This window comes from Leiobunum rupestre, chromosome 9 (assembly GCF_980474605.1).
Source record: "Leiobunum rupestre chromosome 9, qqLeiRupe1.1.hap1, whole genome shotgun sequence".
Taxonomy (NCBI): domain Eukaryota; kingdom Metazoa; phylum Arthropoda; class Arachnida; order Opiliones; family Sclerosomatidae; genus Leiobunum; species Leiobunum rupestre.
Genome location: NC_143392.1, coordinates 52,007,462 through 52,028,399, shown reverse-complemented (window position 1 = coordinate 52,028,399; position 20,938 = coordinate 52,007,462). Strand labels below are relative to the sequence as shown.

At 34.3% G+C, this 20,938-nt stretch overlaps 2 protein-coding genes across 11 annotated transcripts in view; one reads left to right on the top strand and one right to left on the bottom strand.

Moving 5' to 3' along the window:
* The window catches only part of Efa6 (Exchange factor for Arf 6), a 121,265-nt gene extending 104,653 nt beyond the window's left edge, over positions 1-16,612 (bottom strand). Inside the window, exon 1 of one of the 3 annotated variants that reach the window (XM_090159543.1) lies at positions 16,295-16,612. In XM_090159543.1, coding sequence (XP_090015669.1) covers positions 16,295-16,438 — 144 coding nt within the window. In that variant the 5' untranslated portion in view covers positions 16,439-16,612. Of the gene's footprint in view, positions 1-6,884; positions 7,319-16,294 lie in introns of those variants that run through there. The other 2 variants (XM_090159546.1, XM_090159545.1) reach the window with 2 other exon arrangements.
* A 458-nt stretch (positions 16,613-17,070) lies between these two features.
* The window catches only part of LOC149930877 (regulator of telomere elongation helicase 1 homolog), a 41,552-nt gene continuing 37,684 nt past the window's right edge, over positions 17,071-20,938 (top strand). For 6 of the 8 annotated variants that reach the window (XM_090158595.1, XM_090158594.1, XM_090158599.1 and 3 more), the window contains exons 1-3: positions 17,072-17,283; positions 18,792-19,011; positions 20,458-20,542. In XM_090158595.1, coding sequence (XP_090014721.1) covers positions 17,125-17,283; positions 18,792-19,011; positions 20,458-20,542 — 464 coding nt within the window. In that variant the 5' untranslated portion in view covers positions 17,072-17,124. Of the gene's footprint in view, positions 17,284-18,791; positions 19,012-20,457; positions 20,543-20,938 lie in introns of all 8 variants that reach the window. The other 2 variants (XM_090158596.1, XM_090158601.1) reach the window with 2 other exon arrangements.

Below are 20,938 nucleotides of genomic sequence, written 5' to 3'. Positions count from 1 at the left end.
TTTGCCAAAACGGTGGTTATCAAAACAGAAGGGGTTAAAAGTGTAGTTCGAATTACACTTCAGGGATCGTGTGTGGAAAGTCTTTAAAACGCCATCAGAGTTCAAGAAGGTTTTCGAAAACAACATTAGCGTTCACCCTGAGAATTGGCCGGGCCATTCGATCGCGTCAGAATGGCAAAAAAGAGGGCATTCCTCAGGGGTACCCCGGTAATGGGATCAAAATGTCATTTCAAATTAAAATAAATCGCGAATCTAGTTTTTCTTTTTTTTACAGGTTTAGCCAAAATATTACTTTCCTAAGCGAAAGATGATAAAAGATACTTTTAAAAATAATGGATGTTTTTAGAGAAATAAATTAAAACTAGAAACAGGGTCACCCCAATATTTTATCACAGAAAATTACTGATTTTTCTTTGACATTTTTAACTCTAAATTAGACAATATTTAACATTTTACTTTTATCAGAAGTTAATAAACTTTCCTCTCGCTTATTTTTTTAGTATTCAGGTTATTATCCAGGGTAGTTTTAAATAAAATCGTGTAATGCCAACAGCGTTGCAACAATCAAATTCCCCGTCTTTTACAGATTTTCCCCATGACCATCAAGAGATTTTCCCTGACCATCAAGAGATTTTCCCTGACCATCAAGAGATTTTCCCTGACCATCAAGAGATTTTCCCTGACCATCAAGAGATTTTCCCTGACCATCAAGAGATTTTCCCTGACCATCAAGAGATTTTCCCTGACCATCAAGAGATTTTCCCTGACCATCAAGAGATTTTCCCTGACCATCAAGAGATTTTCCCTGACCATCAAGAGATTTTCCCTGACCATCAAGAGATTTTCCCTGACCATCAAGAGAATTTCCCTGACCATCAAGAGAATTTCCCTGACCATCAAGAGAATTTCCCTGACCATCAAGAGAATTTCCCTGACCATCAAGAGAATTTCCCTGACCATCAAGATAATTTCCCTGACCATCAAGATAATTTCCCTGACCATCAAGATAATTTCCCTGACCATCAAGATAATTTCCCTGACCATCAAGATAATTTCCCTGACCATCAAGATATTTTCCCTGACCATCAAGATATTTTCCCTGACCATCAAGATATTTTCCCTGACCATCAAGATATTTTCCCTGACCATCAAGATATTTTCCCTGACCATCAAGATATTTTCCCTGACCATCAAGATATTTTCCCTGACCATCAAGATATTTTCCCTGACCATCAAGATATTTTCCCTGACCATCAAGATATTTTCCCTGACCATCAAGATATTTTCCCTGACCATCAAGATATTTTCCCTGACCATCAAGATATTTTCCCTGACCATCAAGATATTTTCCCTGACCATCAAGATATTTTCCCTGACCATCAAGATATTTTCCCTGACCATCAAGATATTTTCCCTGACCATCAAGAGATTTTCCCTGACCATCAAGAGATTTTCCCTGACCATCAAGAGATTTTCCCTGACCATCAAGAGGTTTTCCCTAACCATCAAGAGATTTTCCCTGACCATCAAGAGATTTTCCCTGACCATCAAGAGATTTTCCCTGACCATCAAGAGATTTTCCCTGACCATCAAGAGATTTTCCCTGACCATCAAGAGATTTTCCCTGACCATCAAGAGATTTTCCCTGACCATCAAGAGATTTTCCCTGACCATCAAGAGATTTTCCCTGACCATCAAGAGATTTTCCCTGACCATCAAGAGATTTTCCCTGACCATCAAGAGATTTTCCCTGACCATCAAGAGATTTTCCCTGACCATCAAGAGAATTTCCCTGACCATCAAGATAATTTCCCTGACCATCAAGATAATTTCCCTGACCATCAAGATAATTTCCCTGACCATCAAGAGAATTTCCCTGACCATCAAGAGATTTTCCCTGACCATCAAGAGAATTTCCCTGACCATCAAGAGATTTTCCCTGACCATCAAGAGATTTTCCCTGACCATCAAGAGATTTTCCCTGACCATCAAGAGAATTTCCCTGACCATCAAGAGAATTTCCCTGACCATCAAGAGAATTTCCCTGACCATCAAGAGAATTTCCCTGACCATCAAGAGATTTTCCCTGACCATCAAGAGAATTTCCCTGACCATCAAGAGATTTTCCCTGACCATCAAGAGATTTTCCCTGACCATCAAGAGATTTTTCCTGACTTATTTTGTGCCAAGATTGTATTTTTTAACTTATATTTTAGAAAAAGTTTCCTATTTGCAACCGAAATTATATTCCATACATTTCCCTGATTTTTGGACAAATTTTTTAATTCCCTGACTTTTCCCCAATTTTTATACCCATATTCAAATTCCCTGACTTTTCCAGGAATTCCAGATTACAAACCCTAACTCAATCTATATAACATTACCTTCGCGTGTCCATTTTCAGACATTTTTCTTGATACATTTATTGACGTCAAATTTGGTGTTATATATTTTAGTTTTATTCAGAATTTATTTAAGCTTATATAATAGTACAACGGTTATTCTTTACACGTTTCAACTAAAATAGTTTTATTGCGTATGAAAATTTTAGCTTTAAAATTACCTATATAAAATTCGTGACTTTTTAGTAATCTAATAATCATGGTTAAATCACTAAATCGTTTCGTTATCGATTCAGTCGTTTCGTTATCGATTCCGTCGTTTCGTTGTCGATTCCGTCGTTTCGTTGTCGATTCCGTCGTTTCGTTGTCGATTCCGTCGTTTCGTTGTCGATTCCGTCGTTTCGTTGTCGATTCCGTCGTTTCGTTATCGATTCCGTCGTTTCGTTATCGGTTCCGTCGTTTCGTTATCGATTCCGTCGTTTCGTTATCGATTCCGTCGTTTCGTTATCGATTCCGTCGTTTCGTTATCGATTCCGTCGTTTCGTTATCGATTCCGTCGTTTCGTTATCGATTCCGTCGTTTCGTTATCGATTCCGTCGTTTCGTTATCGATTCCGTCGTTTCGTTATCGATTCCGTCGTTTCGTTATCGATTCCGTCGTTTCGTTATCGATTCCGTCGTTTCGTTATCGATTCCGTCTTTTAATTGTTATTTAATTATGTTTCAATCCGTTTAATCTGATTTTATCTTTCGATGTGTCCTAATAACCATGATTATGACTGGCTCCTAGGTAACGAAAAATACGATTCAATCGTTCAAAATAGTTATTTGGATAATTGATCGACCGATTTCCCAAATTACATTTTCGCGCGCGATACTACCTCTACATTACTAGCTTCTATTCGCTAACATGGCGACGAATGTTCCGTGGACAAAATGAATTTTAAAATCGACCGATTCCAGAAGAAATCACTTTGATTTTCTTTTATCATTGTCCATCAGACGGAGAGAAATTTCGGGGCGCAGGACCCGGTCTCCATGGTAACGGACTTAAATCGGAAACGGAATTTGGTATTACAAAACAGCCGTATCAAATGCATTCTACTTTCAAAAGGGATATAATACCTGTAAGTATGACATTTCCTATAATTGCAATGCCATTTTTTTAAACTGATACTTGGACTTGCAAACGAAATCGTTATTATTTTAAGTCCTTAATATTAGCATAAGTAACATAAGAAGAGAATTCGCAAACACTATAACCGAGCTGATTTTCAGAGTTATTGTGCAATAAAGGTTTAGTTTTCAGCACAGGGCCCCCTAGTGACTAACAATTATTAAGCCCGAGTTTGGTTGCCAGTCACTTATGATAGTACTATATACTTCGGCTTTGTCATATTTTAACCTTAAATAGAGTATAGCTTACCATCTTTAGGGTGGAGCTAGGGGTGTTATCAGATGATTTAATTAAATAACTCTTGAAAATTATCATTTAATTATTTACAATAATTAATTATTATTGAAATGAAGAACTGATTTGAACTTAATAATCCAGTAACTTTAGAGTTTCAGATCGGACTGAATTTTTACAAGCACCTTCATTTAGTCATAATATATAAAATGTTCAAATTATTTGGATATTAACACCATTTTTATAGCGATAAACAGTTTTTTCTATAGGGTTTACGGATATAACAGGGTTCGTACAAAATTTCCGAATTAAATTCCCTGACATTTCCAGGCTTTCCCTGACCAAATTTCCAAATTTTCCCTGACAATTTTTGCAGAGTAAATGAATGATTGGAGGTAAAATCTCGACAAATATTTATTATGTATTTTTAATACATCTTTCAAAAATTTATTTCACTGAATTTTTTGGGTCATTTTAAAAATCCCTTACCTATTTGGACCATTTTCAAATACCTTGACTTTTCCCGAACCTTTTGGGGTAATTTTAAATTTCCCTTATACTGCTGGACCATTTTAAAATTCCTTGACTTTCCCCTGACCTTTTGGGGTCATTTTAAATTTCCTTTACTTTTAGGACCCCATTGTCAAATTTCCTGACTTTTCCCTGACCTTTTGGAATAATTTTCAGATTCCCTGACTTTTCCAGGTTTTCCAGGTTGTGTACGAACCTTGTAATTAATGAGCAATGCAACTTCAATTAGGATCCCTAAAGTGCTATAAGGATTAATTTGGTCCCGGCCGGAATTTTCCACTATTGCCCACCTCAGAACACTGCTTTTAGCATTTTAACTAAATGAATGAAGTTTGGCCAAATCTTTGACTTGACAGAACTTGCAAACTCTACGCGGGAGAAGTAGCTCCGAGGGCCACAAGCTCGGATCGAACCCGGCTCCTCTAGCTGCGAGGCGAAAGAGCTAACCACTGTCCACTCACTTTCTAAATGGCGTCATAAAATACGGCATTTTCAGTACATGCAACTAAATTGGGGAAAGTTATTTATATTTTAAGAATTTTCGACGATATGGAAAAAAAATTACTAGCACCTTGTAGGAGAAGAAACTATAAGAATAAATGTATCCTCCATATTTCAAGATGGAGTCGTTTTTAAAACCAAAAGGTTACACTGGCTGACACTGTACCCCTACAGGTGGAATTCACGAGAAATTACGATAAGATGGCGGTTATTGCTCTAGGCAGCTCGTGATAGGGTAAATAAGGATGAGAACTAGCTTTCCACTTCGAAATCATTTTTCAATCGGTCTAAACGATATCTAATCATATTTAATCGCTTTAATCGATCTGTGGTCATTATCTAAACCCTGTTGTCGATTTGTATAAATTTTTTGATCGCTATAGTCGATCAGTATCAATTTTTAATGTCTGAAATAGCTCCGTAATCATTTTTTAATCGTTGTAATCGATCAGTAATCATTTGTTAATCGTTGTAATCCATCAGTAATCATTTGTTAATCGTTGTAATCGATCAGTAATCAATTTTTAATCGATCAGTAACCAATTGATAATCGTTGTAATCCATCAGTAATAATTGTTTTAATGGCTACGATTGATCAGTAATCATTTTTAGTCGTTGTAGTCGTTAAGTAATCATTCTTTAATACGCTGTAGTTGATCAGTAATCATTTCTAATCGCTGCTATTGATCAGTAACCATTTCTAATCGCTGCTATTGATCATTAACCATTTCTAATCGCTGCTATAGATCAGTAACCATTTCTAATCGCTGCTATTGATCAGTAACCATTTCTAATCGCTGCTATTAATCAGTAACCATTTCTAATCGCTGCTATTGATCAGTAACCATTTCTAATCGCTGCTATTGATCAGTAACCATTTCTAATCGCTGCTATTGATCAGTAACCATTTCTAATCGCTGCTATTGATCAGTAACCATTTCTAATCGCTGCTATTGATCAGTAACCATTTCTAATCGCTGCTATTGATCAGTAACCATTTCTAATCGCTGCTATTGATCAGTAACCATTTCTAATCGCTGCTATTGATCAGTAACCATTTCTAATCGCTGCTATTGATCAGTAACCATTTCTAATCGCTGCTATTGATCAGTAACCATTTCTAATCGCTGCTATTGATCAGTAACCATTTATAATCGCTGCTATTGATCAGTAACCATTTCTAATCGCTGCTATTGATCAGTAACCATTTCTAATCGCTGCTATTGATCAGTAACCATTTCTAATCGCTGCTATTGATCAGTAACCATTTCTAATCGCTGCTATTGATCAGTAACCATTTCTAATCGCTGCTATTGATCAGTAACCATTTCTAATCGCTGCTATTGATCAGTAACCATTTCTAATCGCTGCTATTGATCAGTAACCATTTCTAATCGCTGCTATTGATCAGTAACCATTTTTAATCGCTGTAATTTATCAGTAATCATTTTTAATCGCTGTAATTTATCAGCAATCATTTTTAATCGCTGTAATTGATCAGTAACCATTTCTTAATCGATGTACTCGATATGTGATAATTTTTCTAATCGTTGTATCCGTAATCATATTTTAATCACTGTTCGACGTTTTCCTTTTCTATCGCTGTAATCGATCAGTAATCGATCACTAATATCTGTAGTCGCTCACCGATTACGCACTCGGTGTATGTAAATATATGAAGTGGTTAATTAGAGTATTCAGTATTTTGTTATATCCACATTATAGGCATTCAAATAACTTCCACGTGAAAATAAATTAGTATATACCGACTTAATAGAGATTCCGGTCCGAAAAACGTCTACAGGTCTCTACTTCTTAAGATTCTCCCTACGTGGACATGAAGAATTGTAAAACTGTAGACAATACACTCTTACACATTATCCCTACAAGTTTTTATGTATCGAGTTAAAATAGAGATTCAGTTCAAACCAGAAAACGAGTCGGAAGAACACGAACGAGTGTACAATGTACACCGTTTCGCGATCTCCCTACATCCGTACACATTATCTTCGCTGTTCCACTCGGGAAGTGTTGAATTATAATTTTTTAAACTCCCAAAGATCAGTAAAAGAACATGACCAGAAATACACAAGAGCTTACCTATAAGGAGTTAGGACATCGTATGCCGTACAATTCCAAATAATTTCTAAACAGTCACCATCTTCTCTAACCGTCACAATAGCACGTTAAATACAGTGAGATATCATTTCAAAGACGACTTTCAGTACGTTCATCGACACCGAAATTTCCCGATAAGTGAAGATTTTTCAACTGTAAATGGCGCTGGTGTGTAGCTCTAAGTGCTGAAAGGTCTAAACCGTTAATGCGTATATCAATAGAAAGGAACTCCGTTTTTGGGAAAGATGAAAACGCGTTCTGTCGAGCTACCTTTATCCTACGCGCTTTACGGACAGATTTAACACTTTTGTCTTCCTTGTAAAAATTACACGTAATTGAAATCGAGAAAAGGAAGGAGTGAGAGGAAAACGCAGTGGAAAATCGTGATAGAGGAAAGGATGTTGATCATGTAGTGGCCGACGAAAGTGCTCGCCTCTAAGCCTCGCCCTCGCTCGCTCGCTCTCTCTCTCCTCTCTCGGCGAGACAGGGCTGCCGGGTCGAATTTGGAAATATCGCCGGACGTCCTCCTAAAACAGACACGAATTCCCGCCAAACACTATCTTTTAAGTTTGGTTTTCACTAGGGCAAAATCCCAATAACGATGACTCGACACAAAAAATTGTGTTAGGCTTAGCGAGGAAAAAACAACATTACAATTACTCGACGCAAACAAAAGTGGTGTTAGACCGACCTAACGAGGAAAAAACACCATTACGATAACTAAACGCAAAAAAGTGGTGTTAGAGCTAACAAGGAAAAAACACCATTACGATTACTAGACGCAAAAACGTGGTGTTAGGCCTAATGAGGAAAGAACACCATTACGATTACTAAACGCAAAAACGTGGTGTTAGAGCTAACGAGGAAAACACCATTACGATTAATAAACTTAAAAAAGTGGTGTTAGGCCTAACAAGGAAAAAACACCGTTACGATTACTCGACGCAAAAAAATGTGAGGATATTTTGCTCACCCAGAAAAAAAGCAGTTTTTTTAGTAGGATGCTCGTGGTAACAAGTTTAAGTCGATCATGATCATAGATATAGGAAACGTATATAAAGGTCGAGATAAAATATTTCAAAGGGAGTGAATACGAAGGTGACAGCTAGCAGAAACGCGTAATTTCTGCAGGCTATCCTTATAAGGCGCTATCTATCGGTAAGAAAGCTTGTGCTATCGTCGCGAGAGCCATTGTCTCCTGCTTAGAAATTATACTAAAAGTCACCAACAGATGGTGCCTAAAGACTACGGCCTGCGGAAAGGTCAAGCACTTAGTACTAAAATGCTAAGAGACTTCGCGCTCTTGGTCACGTGCCTTCCTCGGTGTCTGCTAAGTGTCAATTCCGTATTTTATGTTAGGCTTAGACGCCCCGTAATTTATCTAGACCTTTATATACATTTCTTATACCTATGATCATGATATTAAAACGCGCGTGGATGTGTCAAAGTCTCTTAAAAATAGTTCTTCGTGAACATTTAGCTCCCATTGGAAATTTCGCTAAAATGTGTTAAATGATAATTCATTCTTATCAAAATGGCAGACAACAGGGAGCTCTCGAACCAAGTGAGACTTCTGATTCTTCTCAAGAGCACTCATTAGCAGGATCGTCGAAATTCTGAGACGTAAAAATTGTCACATTCACTGAGATAATTCTTAGAATTTTGACGCACCCAATCGTGTTGTATTTTGCGTCGTGATCAATGACGTGACGTATACCTTCGATGCCACGAGCAAGCATCACTTATTTATACTGAAAGAGAATGATTGAGTGGCGTCGGATGACGTACCTTTTATCGAACCAATGGGATAATGGGCCGGTTTGATTGACTTGTAAAGGGAGGTGCCTATTATTATATTAATATTGTTCATAGAACAGGAATTGATCTTTCAAAATTCCGATTAGCAAACAATTGTTTAGCCGGTAGGATACCGCGAGCAAGGATTTTCCCCTATAAACTATACTATAATGTGTAGGAGGTCAGCGCCACGCTCGGTTGTTATATTGACTTCAATGTAAAAACTATACTAAAAATAATAATCCGCTAGGGGCGCTGACGTCATACACATCTTTTGCTCATAGGTTAACACAGAAACCTCAACGAATGAGATGGCCGCTGTAGCGCGAGAGATGCGCGAGACATCAAAGTTGGCCGTGGATACTGTAAGGATAAATGTTTCCGCCATTTTCCAAGATGGAGTAGGATTTAAGCACAGAACAATTAAAGGCCTGACTTTTTGAAATCTGCTAATTTCGTACTCATTGACTAAATATGTTATCACTGTTTAAGTTTTAATACAAGATGAACGATTTTCATTTTAAAGCATTGAATGTTATCTGCACTGCTAAAAATACTGGCATATTATATCTATCTTCTACAGCGTTTTAAACGGAAATACGTTTTAAGGTAGGTATCAATCAGATACTCAGATATTAAATCTTTTGCATAGTTTATTAGTATCAAAAGTCAAAATTTTAGCCAGAGATTCCAACAGTAGACCGGTTTCGCCCTTTTGGGCACTCTGAATGTTTATTAGTTTATTCATGGTTCGTACGAAAATTTCTGATATAAAATCCCCGACTTTTCCAGGTTATCCCTGACCAATTATTGGTTATATTTTTGGACATTTTCTTATTATTTTAGGTCAAAATTTCTTTGTTAATGCTGGGTTCGGTTGACTAACTAAAATCCCTGACTTTCTACGAATTTATTTAAATCCCTGACTTATCCCTGACATTATACCTCCATTTTAGAGATCCCCGACTTATCCAGGTTTTCCAGGATATCCAGGTTCTGTACGAACCCTGTTATTAGTATCAATAAAACGAATGGCTATGAAAAAAATCACGAATTTTTTAATAAAATATTGAAAACTTTCTACCTAAATATCTCGAAGTTCTAACTTTTGATTGACTGTTAAGAAAGTACAAATTTCGTGTAGCCGCGACCGCCGCCGACAAAAAAATGGGCGGCGTACTCTCGGAAAATAACGCTCCAAGAAATGGATAAAGATTAACGACTCGTTTTCTTACCTTAGTTCTTCAACCTACTTCCCGGTTTGAGGTAAATAAGCTATTTATTTGAGGCAAAGCTTAAGACTTTCGTTTCCGAATTGTTCGCGAAACCGAGAACGAGTGTTGAATGAATACCTGTTAGTTAGGATTATGTGAAACCGCTTAGATACCGTTATAGGATATCGATTCGACACCAGTATGCTACCGGCTCAAAAAACCTTCATTACATCTTTCTGGTATATTGGTTTGAGATATTTTGAAAATCATCCAAAATTCTGGCACCGTTATCCCGAAAAAAGGAGCTGGAAATGTGCGATAAATGGTCTTTCCGGCAACCCTGTTTGATATCGACCGTTTTGTAGCGAGGAATGATGGGATACGCTTAGAGATGAGAAGGAAAGTGAGAGAGCGGAAGGGGAGCCGGATCAGGATGCTCGATGCCCCCGAGTTGGCCGACGCATTCATCCTGGCGACGGCCCCCGAAAGCAGTCGATATCCCCGTCCGCCAAAGGGCGCCAGGCCCCCGACGGCCCGGCCCGAAAAGAAATAAAATTCGAGTGACTATCATAATCGACGTACAGGGTGTTAGGCGACTAAATTTAATCGGCCTGCATTGATCGAAGGGCTAGCCACTTGCTACAAATCTGTACACCCATTACAGTGATATGACACATAGTATTGTCTTTGGTAATCGACGTACAGGGTGTTAGGCGCCTTAATTTCATCGGCCGCCATAGGTCGAAGGGCTAACCACTTGCTACAAATCTGTACACCCATTACAGAGATATGACACCGAGTATTGTCTTTGGTAATCGACGTACAGGGTGTTAGGCGCCTAAATTTCATCGGCCGCCATAGGTCAAAAGACTAGCCACTTTCTACAAATCTGTACACCGATTACTGGAGTCTGAAACATACAGGTTTTGGCGTTGATCACCTAAATAGCACTGGTCGCAGTAAGTCGAGTCGTTAACCACTTGGAAATTTGTACGCCGACTAGAGGCATATGAAAATGTACAGCCTTTAGTAATATACGTACAGGGTGTTTGAGAGGTTAATTTCATGGGGAACCTTAGGTCAAGCGGCGTACCACTTCTGAAAAATCTGTACACCCATTACAGTTATATAAAACTAAGTAAATCCTTTGGAATGGGCACTTAAATTTTACAAGGAGCCTTAAAGGAATAAAAAGTAAGACGTTTGATGGTGGATCAACGAAATTCATGTTTTTGCCGCTAGGTTCGCTGTTGATTGACTTTAGAGTGAAAAGTATTTATTCCTCCTAACTCAGCGGACAAGATGTTTCGCTAAACGCGTAAACTTGGGAAACTGGAGTGTGGATTTGTCCAAGTGTGAAATGGGTAACTTAAGTTACTGTCCCAACAATAGACAAGTTGCATAGACTAAAATTTTATTTTATTTTCAAATAGTTTGATGACGTCTTGGGTAAAGAAAGCACACATCCATGATGCATTTCGCGAACTCACGTGGCGGCGCTGCCAGCTTGCCTTTGCAGTACATTTTGCTAAATTCTGTTCGGATAAATTCTCTACGGGGTTCTGTTTCTTAATATGTCGATAATAATAAATTAAATAGTTTATTTTATTTTCTGGTTAATTAAATTATATTTTTGGCTGGTGTTAACGTTAAATTTCAATTAAAACACATTGTATTCAACTTAAGTAGAAGGGCTAATCACACTCTCGATAAACCTTATACCATGCATCATCGGCGAGTTATTTTTAGTATAGGCAGATTAGGGCAATACCCAACACCCTTTCAAACTTTTAGCTCCAGAATATCAATGAGGAAAGGCAACATAGCCAAATGCCTTATTCAGAATGTCCATGCGTGGGAGTTTTAAAAACCAAACTAATTACTGCCATTATAATGAACCTGGTTCACTAATCAGACTAGTTTCGGTGTAAAATTTAGCAAATAATGTTTTTTTTAACTAACAGCAAGCATTATTATATTATTAAACATTGATATTATTATATGTAAATAATTAGCTTTCGAGGATCATATAAGAATACATATCGGACAGTGGTTGAATATTTTTTAAATCATTTTAAATTTTTAATCAGAGACTTGCACCGGTAATTTCTGTGTGACCACCATTGCAAGAAGTTAATAAATTGCACGATTTTCGTCTGCTTAGCAGACGATTTGCTAATATTAACACAGAGTCTGATTATTAGATGATAAATTAATCTTACTAATTCAAATTGTCACCTATAAAATATGCTCCTTGTATCCATTTCAACTAATGCATAGCTGCAGGACCCTTTAGTGTTAGACGTCTGTTATTCAAAATTACTTATTACATATAAATGTATTTACAATTTTTTAATTAAAAATAAGTCAATCATGTCTAATTTAAATGATTTAAATAAATAGTTTTTTAAATTAATGACTGAAATCAGCAATCATACTTCAAAGTATTAATGAAAATACCATGTCCATTCAGAGCAAACTAAATTTAGAGGAAATTTTAACAGTTATTATGAAATTTAGTTTACCGCTGTGCTCAAATTATTATGTATAAGATACATAAAATGGTTATTATAAGGATGAACTATGATAAAACGACTATCGTTGTAGGTCCTTATGCCAAATACAATTTCTATTACAAACATAACCCAACAGAATTCCTAGGTGAGACATCCGAATAGTTATAAATAAGCTAATAGTATTTTTTCACAAGAATAATATCTGAGAAGGATTTTTAAAGCCTAGTTTTCATTAACAATCTATTTAAAATGTTCACATAGAGCGGTTTTAAATCAACTAATATTAATACAAGCCAATGCATTGCTTATTTTGTATATTGATTACTACGAAAATATTAGATTTAACCTATTTTCTTAACTGAATTAACTTAAAAACCTTACAACAGTGAATATATGTATGAAGGTAGATTTCATGTGACATTATTATATACCATGTTGTCATAATAATTCCCAAGCAGAGCCTGAATGCCTAATTTACAATTAGGCAAATTAGGCTATGAAGGAGCTAATAGAGCGAACAAAGCCGATGCTAGTTAAATAAGAAAAATTTACAATATTTTTAAGAAACAATTCAGATAAAAGTGTGTAGGGCCTTCGAACACTATAATCCGGGTCTTTGAACACATCCAGTCTAACCAAATTTGTCAAATTTCAAATGATAACATTAAACCTATAATTAAATCAGTTTTTTCACGTCCAATTCCCAATTTGTTGAATACAGTAAAATAGGAACCAAATAGCTATCAATTTAAAAGAAAAAGATCTGTATTTGAACTAAATTCCAAATCTGTAACATCTAGGAACCTCAGTCCTAATATTTAATAATGTTATCAAGTTTCTTCAATTTCAAGTTTTTCATTATTTTTTATTTATATATTTTCTATTTTTTAGCATTTTCAAAAATTTAAATTTTTTACAGGGGGGTACCCTTAAAATTGGTCAGATTCCCATGTTATTTTCAGTGGGAAAAGTTACATTATGTGTTGTCAAAAACATTTTTGTTTGCCATGGCAAAACGGTTGCCTATGGAGGCATTTCCCTTTAGGGTTTTTCAAGTAAGATGAAACCCCCGAGTTGGAACAAAATCGGTGTGTTACACCTCGGGTCGTCTCCTTGTAAGTTCAAACTATTTTAAATTAATCCTAGGCTTTGATTATTTTTAAACAGTCCTTGAGCAGATAAATAAACATATTATAAACCTCTGGATTTCCTGAGAATAGGGTACTTTATGGACCATACACAAAAAAATTGGGACTTTTAGGTAATTTAGGGACCTGGTGGGAGCCTTGCACGTGGAATGTCTAACGAAGACATAGAAACAGGAGTGGTTTATAAACTAGATTTGTGCTCACGATTTCAGCAATTCAATGATTTTGAAAAAGAGAGGGGAACATACAATCTAGAAAATGCCCAGCAAGTTTCACCAAAAGCAATCGCAGCACGGTAGTTTCCTGGTTAAATAAATTACTATATTTTAGAATACGGCTAGTTAAGAATTTTTTATTAACTAAACGACAACTCTCATAAGTTTTAAAAAATCGAATTAAGATTAATAATTCCGGACATTTATTTCGAACTTTCCAATTGGCCAAAACTTAACAGCTGCTTTCTTTATTAAAATTTTAATAACAATGATGTTAATCTATAACCTAAAGTGGGCTGACAGTTCTTTCGTAAAGCAGCTGCATTTGATCTACAATTTAGAAATTTCCATTCAGAGAAAAAGCAATTAAATTTCATTATTAATTAATAATTCAATTTAATAAAGATTAATTAAAACTATAGTTTGCGTTATCTCAGCAGTCAAATTATTTATCAATTTGTCAAGGAAATTAAAACCAGCATAAAACCTTAAGATATCAATAAAATAAATTAAAACCCATAAAAATTCAACTAATTTTTAGCCACGATATTGGTCTATACATGGATTTCCTAAACTACTTAACAAATTTCTATTTAAATTTAGAATACATAGGGCTAATGTTGACAACATCGTCTAAGCACTTTGAAATTTTTGAGCATTATAGTGGTTACTAAGAAATGAATGTCCTTAATTATCTGCAGTTAATAACTTAAGACAGTTAATTTATGTATCTTTATTTTTAATAACTCAGAAAATCTTACTACGAAAAAGCCATATTTTGGTAATTCATAAGATTAGATTGCACTAAACCGTATGATAAAAGCTCTTAAATATTCCTTAAAAGCAAAACAGAGCACAAATACTAGATAAGGACTTTAAAGGATCAATATAATACAGAATCGTTTTCTGTTATAGTTATAACTTATAAGAGCCAAAGTCAAGTTAGTAAGCGCTCTCTAACGATGTCAATTATTCAGACGAAAATTAACTTAAATTTAGTTTTTAATTAGAAATATAATTTAAATTAACTTTAAACTGTAGTTTACAAAACCGCTGCACTCACATTATAAATCAATTTGTCAAGACAACGAGGCCCAAAACATAAAAAAATAAAATTAAAATCAACCAAAACCCAATTTAAATAAATTCAATCAATTTTAGAAATGGTTATGAGTCAGTCTTAGGTAAAAACAATAGAGGACTTATTTCCAAAAGTCATATATCTAGACTCGCTTGACTGTAGCTCTTCGCTATCAATATTTATACAGGTTAAGCTTGCACTTGAAAATGCATAAAGATAACATTAAGGAAAGATGTAGCTTTGTTTACTTTGCCCTCCCCCTTTGCGTTGTCTAGTGTACGTGGGTTTAACCTTTCTATTAATAACAATGATGTTAATCTATAACCTAAAGTGGGCTGACAGTTCTTTCGTAAAGCAGCTGCATTTGATTTACAATTCCATTTCAAAGGCTACAAGATTTTCGAATAGCCAATGTCAATCCTGCTTCATAGTACTAATTGCTAAGTACCAATTTTATACCCAATACTATTGCACTACAGCCACCATATTTTACACAAATTACACACAATAGGAGATACATTTACAATGTGGGTTATCTGAATTTGTTACAGCATTGATCTCCAGCAGGAACTTAAGAGCTACCATTATTATATATCTTTTATTTATTACTTTGATTTATATATTAGATTATAATTACAGAAAGTTACCATAAATAAATTAGAATTAATTAAAAAATAAATAAGTTTATGAGGGGTCTATAAGTACCCAAATAAAAATAGTGGGTTATAAAATTTGTGTGGGTGTGGTTTATGTGTAAAAAAGGTAAATTTATTTATCTTCTGGTATCTTTAGAGTTAATCTTAATGGGATTTAATATGCAGCACTAATGGTGAAGGTCCAATAGCAAATTACATCAGTTGGAATTAATAAAAAATAAATAAAACACTTCATAAATAAAACAAATCAATGATTGAAACCCCTTATAGCAAAACAATATTTAAGATGTTTCCTACACTAAAGCCTAAAGGTAGGTAATTTAAATGTTATAATTTTGACATCCCTACTACATAAACACCAATCTTGTGTCTAATCTGTAGATCCCTTGAAAATATCCCTATAGGGGTACAACCCAACAGAGGTCCACTAGATTAAGTAATGTAATGTGTGGGGTCTATTGTCATGCACTCAATACAAGGCACCAGGCCTTACACTGGTAAAGGATGGTTTAGTTTTATGTCAGTACCTGATATAATAGAAAATCAACTAGGATTCCATGAATAGCAGTGAATGACAATTCAAATTAAGGAAACATTACAAATATGTATTATAAATGTTATTACTTATTATAATGTAATGCAACCCACAACATTACCATTGACTTCAATAATAAGATAGTGAATAACCAAAACCAATTCATAATCATATTCAATCTTTGATAAAATATATATAGATAAATAATTAGAAATGAGTTTTCTACTTACTTCTCCACAATTTGCAGCAGGTGAGTCTTCAACTATATCATATATAACGGGTGGAAAGTCTGATCCTAAACCTCCAAAAACGGAAAATCCAAAACCATATGAATCACTTCTTTTCAATTCAACACATTTTACTTGTTCTTCCATGATCTGGACATTATGTATTAAAGTTTTAGTCTTTCATACGAGATACTTCCACGTTAGGAACTTCATAATATCACAATAAAACAAATAAATTAAGTAGAAATAGTATATTTTCTAGAAACACGACTCAAGTTCAAGCCTCTGCAAGTGACAGTAGGCCAAGAACAGAATAAGCAGACGGTTCCAAAGACTACAGAAAAAGAAGGGAGTTTTTTTTATCAAATTTCTAAAGTTTGTAGTCCACTTTTCATTAATGAAAGATAAAATAGAAATCTTATTGGGCTACTTAAAACATTACTGCATGATATTGGTGTTTATGGCATTAGGCTGATACCGTTTATAAACTCATTTTGAAAATAAAACATTTATGCGTAATGTCAATTCTAAAAGGTTTTTGCTTCAAATAACTACTCAAATTTATATTTTTTTACAACTTAGTATTGAAAATAGTTTATAATTTTCATTCAAATATTTTAATTTTTCTTGGACACCAATTTTGAAGGGAAATATCTCTTTTCGTTGGCCGGTAACGCTGTTATAGAGTTCGGAATTTTTGCGGGAATCATGAGGAAAGGTTAAGTTCGTTAAGTTAGTCTAGGCATTTAATAAAAGAAATTATGTTTTACCATGAATTTAATATTATGTATACATTGATAAATTTGTAATCGTCGTTGATTTTTAATTTGCTTATGATGAATTATAATGATAAAAGTAGTGGTGTGAAATCCGACTGCCAAACATCAAAGCACCATTTTTTTAACATTGATGGAATTAACATTGGCTTTCCTCATGAACCTTACCAAGTTCAAATCGATTACATAAGTAAACTTTTAGAATGTTTACGAAAGGTATGGCTTTAAAAATCTCATAGCTTTGGAAATTTTGTAAATTTTAGTGTCTAAACAACTTTTCATCTTGAACCTTTATTTGACATATTTATAATGACAAATCTTTTTATCAGTAAAAAGTATCAAAATTTGGGATGATAATATTGAAATTTACAGTAAAATCTTTGTCAGACTACACAATCAATTACACTAGAAATCTCTGTGAAAATTTGTTCAATTTTCTCCGTCTCTTTCACTGCACCATGGACACAAGAATGTATTTATTTATACTTGGAGACAATGATCCACAGCCATCATGGTTGAATTTTTCGCCAGCATGAGACAGTGAAAACAAACTTGTCACCAGCGTGGGCTTCAATAGCGTCAGAAGACACTATGGAAGACTGAGACGTTACTGTGCACATGTGTCCACATATTTTGTTATTACTGATTTAACCGCAAATATAAATGCACTGCCACTTTCGTGGACTACACTTTAAAAACCATTTTGAAAAAGTATATTTTAACTGGTTGATTGATGGCAAGATCAAAGAATCTATATTATTGGTGTCTACAGGGTTGTTGATTTTTTTGATTTTTTAAAAAAAATCAAAAACATCGATTTTTTAATCAGATTTTTTTTTATTTTAATCGTTTTTTTTAATTTTTTATTAATTTTTAGGTTTTTGTCACTTAATAAAAGCAATATATAAGCTTATTGATATAATTATTATTTCTGTATAAATAATATTCAATAGTAGACAGTTTTATCATGTCAAAAAATATTTATTCCAAGAAATAAGTATATTTGTATCACAGGAGTAACCTTGAAGTAAAACTAAACAGTGTGAGAAATAAGGCACTATCACAGGCCAATCGCCAGTTTAAAAATTAAATGGCCCTGGTGAAAACTTAATTAATTCAAAGTTTTTCCCTTCAAGATTTATAGTTCTTTATTTAACACTCCAAAATTTTGAAATACCCATAATAACTAACCTATTAAGCCTATGCCCTAGCACATATTGTCAAGAGTAGATAATTTGACCATAAATTATGAAAGCCTGATTTTGAAGGTTAAAAATGGTAAGTGGCCAGTGGCCAGTTTTTTAATTAAACTACCTAGGCTCTACTGGCCACAGGTCCAGTTTAAAACAATTCCTTATTTCTCAGCCTCCGAGAGTCCATTATTTTTAAAAAACCAAAAATGAGGTTGGGAAGGGATCCTGGTAGTGATAGGTAATAGTGTAATATAATGACAAAACAGGTCTAAAATATAATAATTCAATAGTAAATCTCTCATTTATGGAAAGTTAATACCTTTTAAACAATCTTTTATAGGAACAGATTTAAATCAACGATTTAAAAAAAAATCATTTCATTAAAATTGCGATTTAAATCGCTGATTTAAATCAACTTGATTTTAATCAAACAACCCTGGTTATTATGTTACACATCTTGTAATTAAATACATTTTTGCACTGATAAAACAAATTGAGAGCCAATAAAATATTTTTTTCATTAAATTTTAGCGTCAAAATGGTTTACTCGAAAGCCCTACCGGCACAGGAAAAACTCTATCATTGCTTTGTGGAGCCTTGGCCTGGCTAGAACATCATCAAGCTTTTCAACAAATTTCTCTTATGGGATTGGAAAATGGTCCTAACTCTCAAGAAAGAGCTGACGTATACTTTAAAAGTTTGTCCAGTCAAATTGGGAAATCAGTTGGAAATTCTGACTCCTTTGATTTAGGTATTTGCTTTAAACTTACCTTCATCCTTCAATATTGGGAGCTTGCTCGTAGGGTCATAGGCATACGTCGTAGCTAAGCCCCGCCTTGAAACGGCCGCCATGACATAAATTTCACGTCATGAATCACGAGGTTAAACGTCACACGATTCTGTGAAATAATCACTTGACCACCTTAATGTCATGGCTGACCTATATGCGTTACCATGGCAATGAACACAAGCAAGCTATGAATACTACCTATATTTCATTTGATCCAAAAGATAGCCAAATATATAAGCTAGCGAGTAAAGTTCATTTATTATATGCTTCCCTCTATTTGTCAGTGTACCCTCGCCCTCTTGAAATCTCGAAATTTCAATCTGTGCATTGTAAGACCCATTATTGGCAAGAGGCCAAACAGAGCTGTATAATGCTAGTGGCTCCCCGGTGCGTCTTTGTATTGTTATATATTGGGAGACGCTTAATGATGAGGGCAGTTGAATAGTGAAGTTAGTTCGAGCTGACAGTAAAGACGGGCGATCTAAGAGGTACCTCCCTCACTGATTGAAACAGGTCTGATATCAATAAAAAATTTGTCTTTTTTAAACATCATTTAATCCCTTACCAAAAAATAAGTGGTCTAAGAACTATTTAAGTTGGTTTTAAGTTTGTATTTGAGACAAATATAAACTAAATACCAACTAAAAACCTTCTTTAAAACAACTTAACACCAACTAAAAACTTACTTAAAATGTTACTTAATAAAGACTACTTAAAGCCAACTTAAAACTTACTTAAAATGTTACTTAATAAAGACCACTTAAAGCCAACTTAAAACTTACTTAAAATGTTACTTAATAAAGACCACTTAAAGCCAAATTAAAAAATATGTAATTTTCTGGCAACTAAAAACCAACTAAATACCAACTTAAAGATAAATGCATTTTCCCACCAACTTATTACCAACTTAACTAGTTTACTGAAATATGCTGACCACTTAAGACCAACTTAATATCAACTTAAATGTGAATACCAACTAAAAACCAACTTATTTTTTGGTAAGGGTTAACTCATATAATTAATTAAGAAAATGGCAAAAATCTTAAACAGAATGTGAAGATGAAACCAAATTATTGAGAAGCTATTAATTTATTCTTCATTAATTTTCAAATTATCTCTCAATTAGGCTGTAAAAGGGCCTTTTTATTTTATTATAATCTTCCAGCATCATATAGTAAGATTATTAATTACATGTTAATTAATTTTTGCGCTGTATCTGGTTCACTAACTTTCATTTGCTATTCATCAAACAGTTTTCATTTTTGAAATGAGGTATAATGTGAAAAAGTTTTCATTAATGGAAATACCTTTATGGCATACTCATTAGCGATTATGTTACGTATGTTTTTAGGTTTGTTAACTTAAATAGTGCAAAGACATATTGAACAATAAATACTTTGTTCTTAGCACCAACCAAAGTGATCTACACATCTAGAACTCATTCTCAGCTGTCTCAAGTAGTTCAAGAACTAAAGAAAACTAATTACAATCAGTAAGTATATCCAATTTTTAAAGCAAATTAGGTAATTCTGACCTTTTTGTCTCTATCTTAGATAAGTTTCAATACAGCTCTTGTGTTTTTCTTATGTGATTAAAGTCAAGATTTGACTTTCAATATTACAATATTTTCTTTGCATATCAGTGTTGGCCCTTTGATTAAATCAAATCAGCTGGTTTTACAATTTAATCTGAATTTTTTTATTGTTTATTTTCTTGATTTGTTCCAAATACCAACTTAAAACCAACTAAATACCAGCTTAAAACCTACTTAAAACCAACTTACAAATAATATGTAATTTTTTGACCACTAAAAACCAACCAATTACCAACTTAAAGAAAAAAGTATTTTCCCATCAACTTAATAACAACTTATTACCCCTTTAACTAG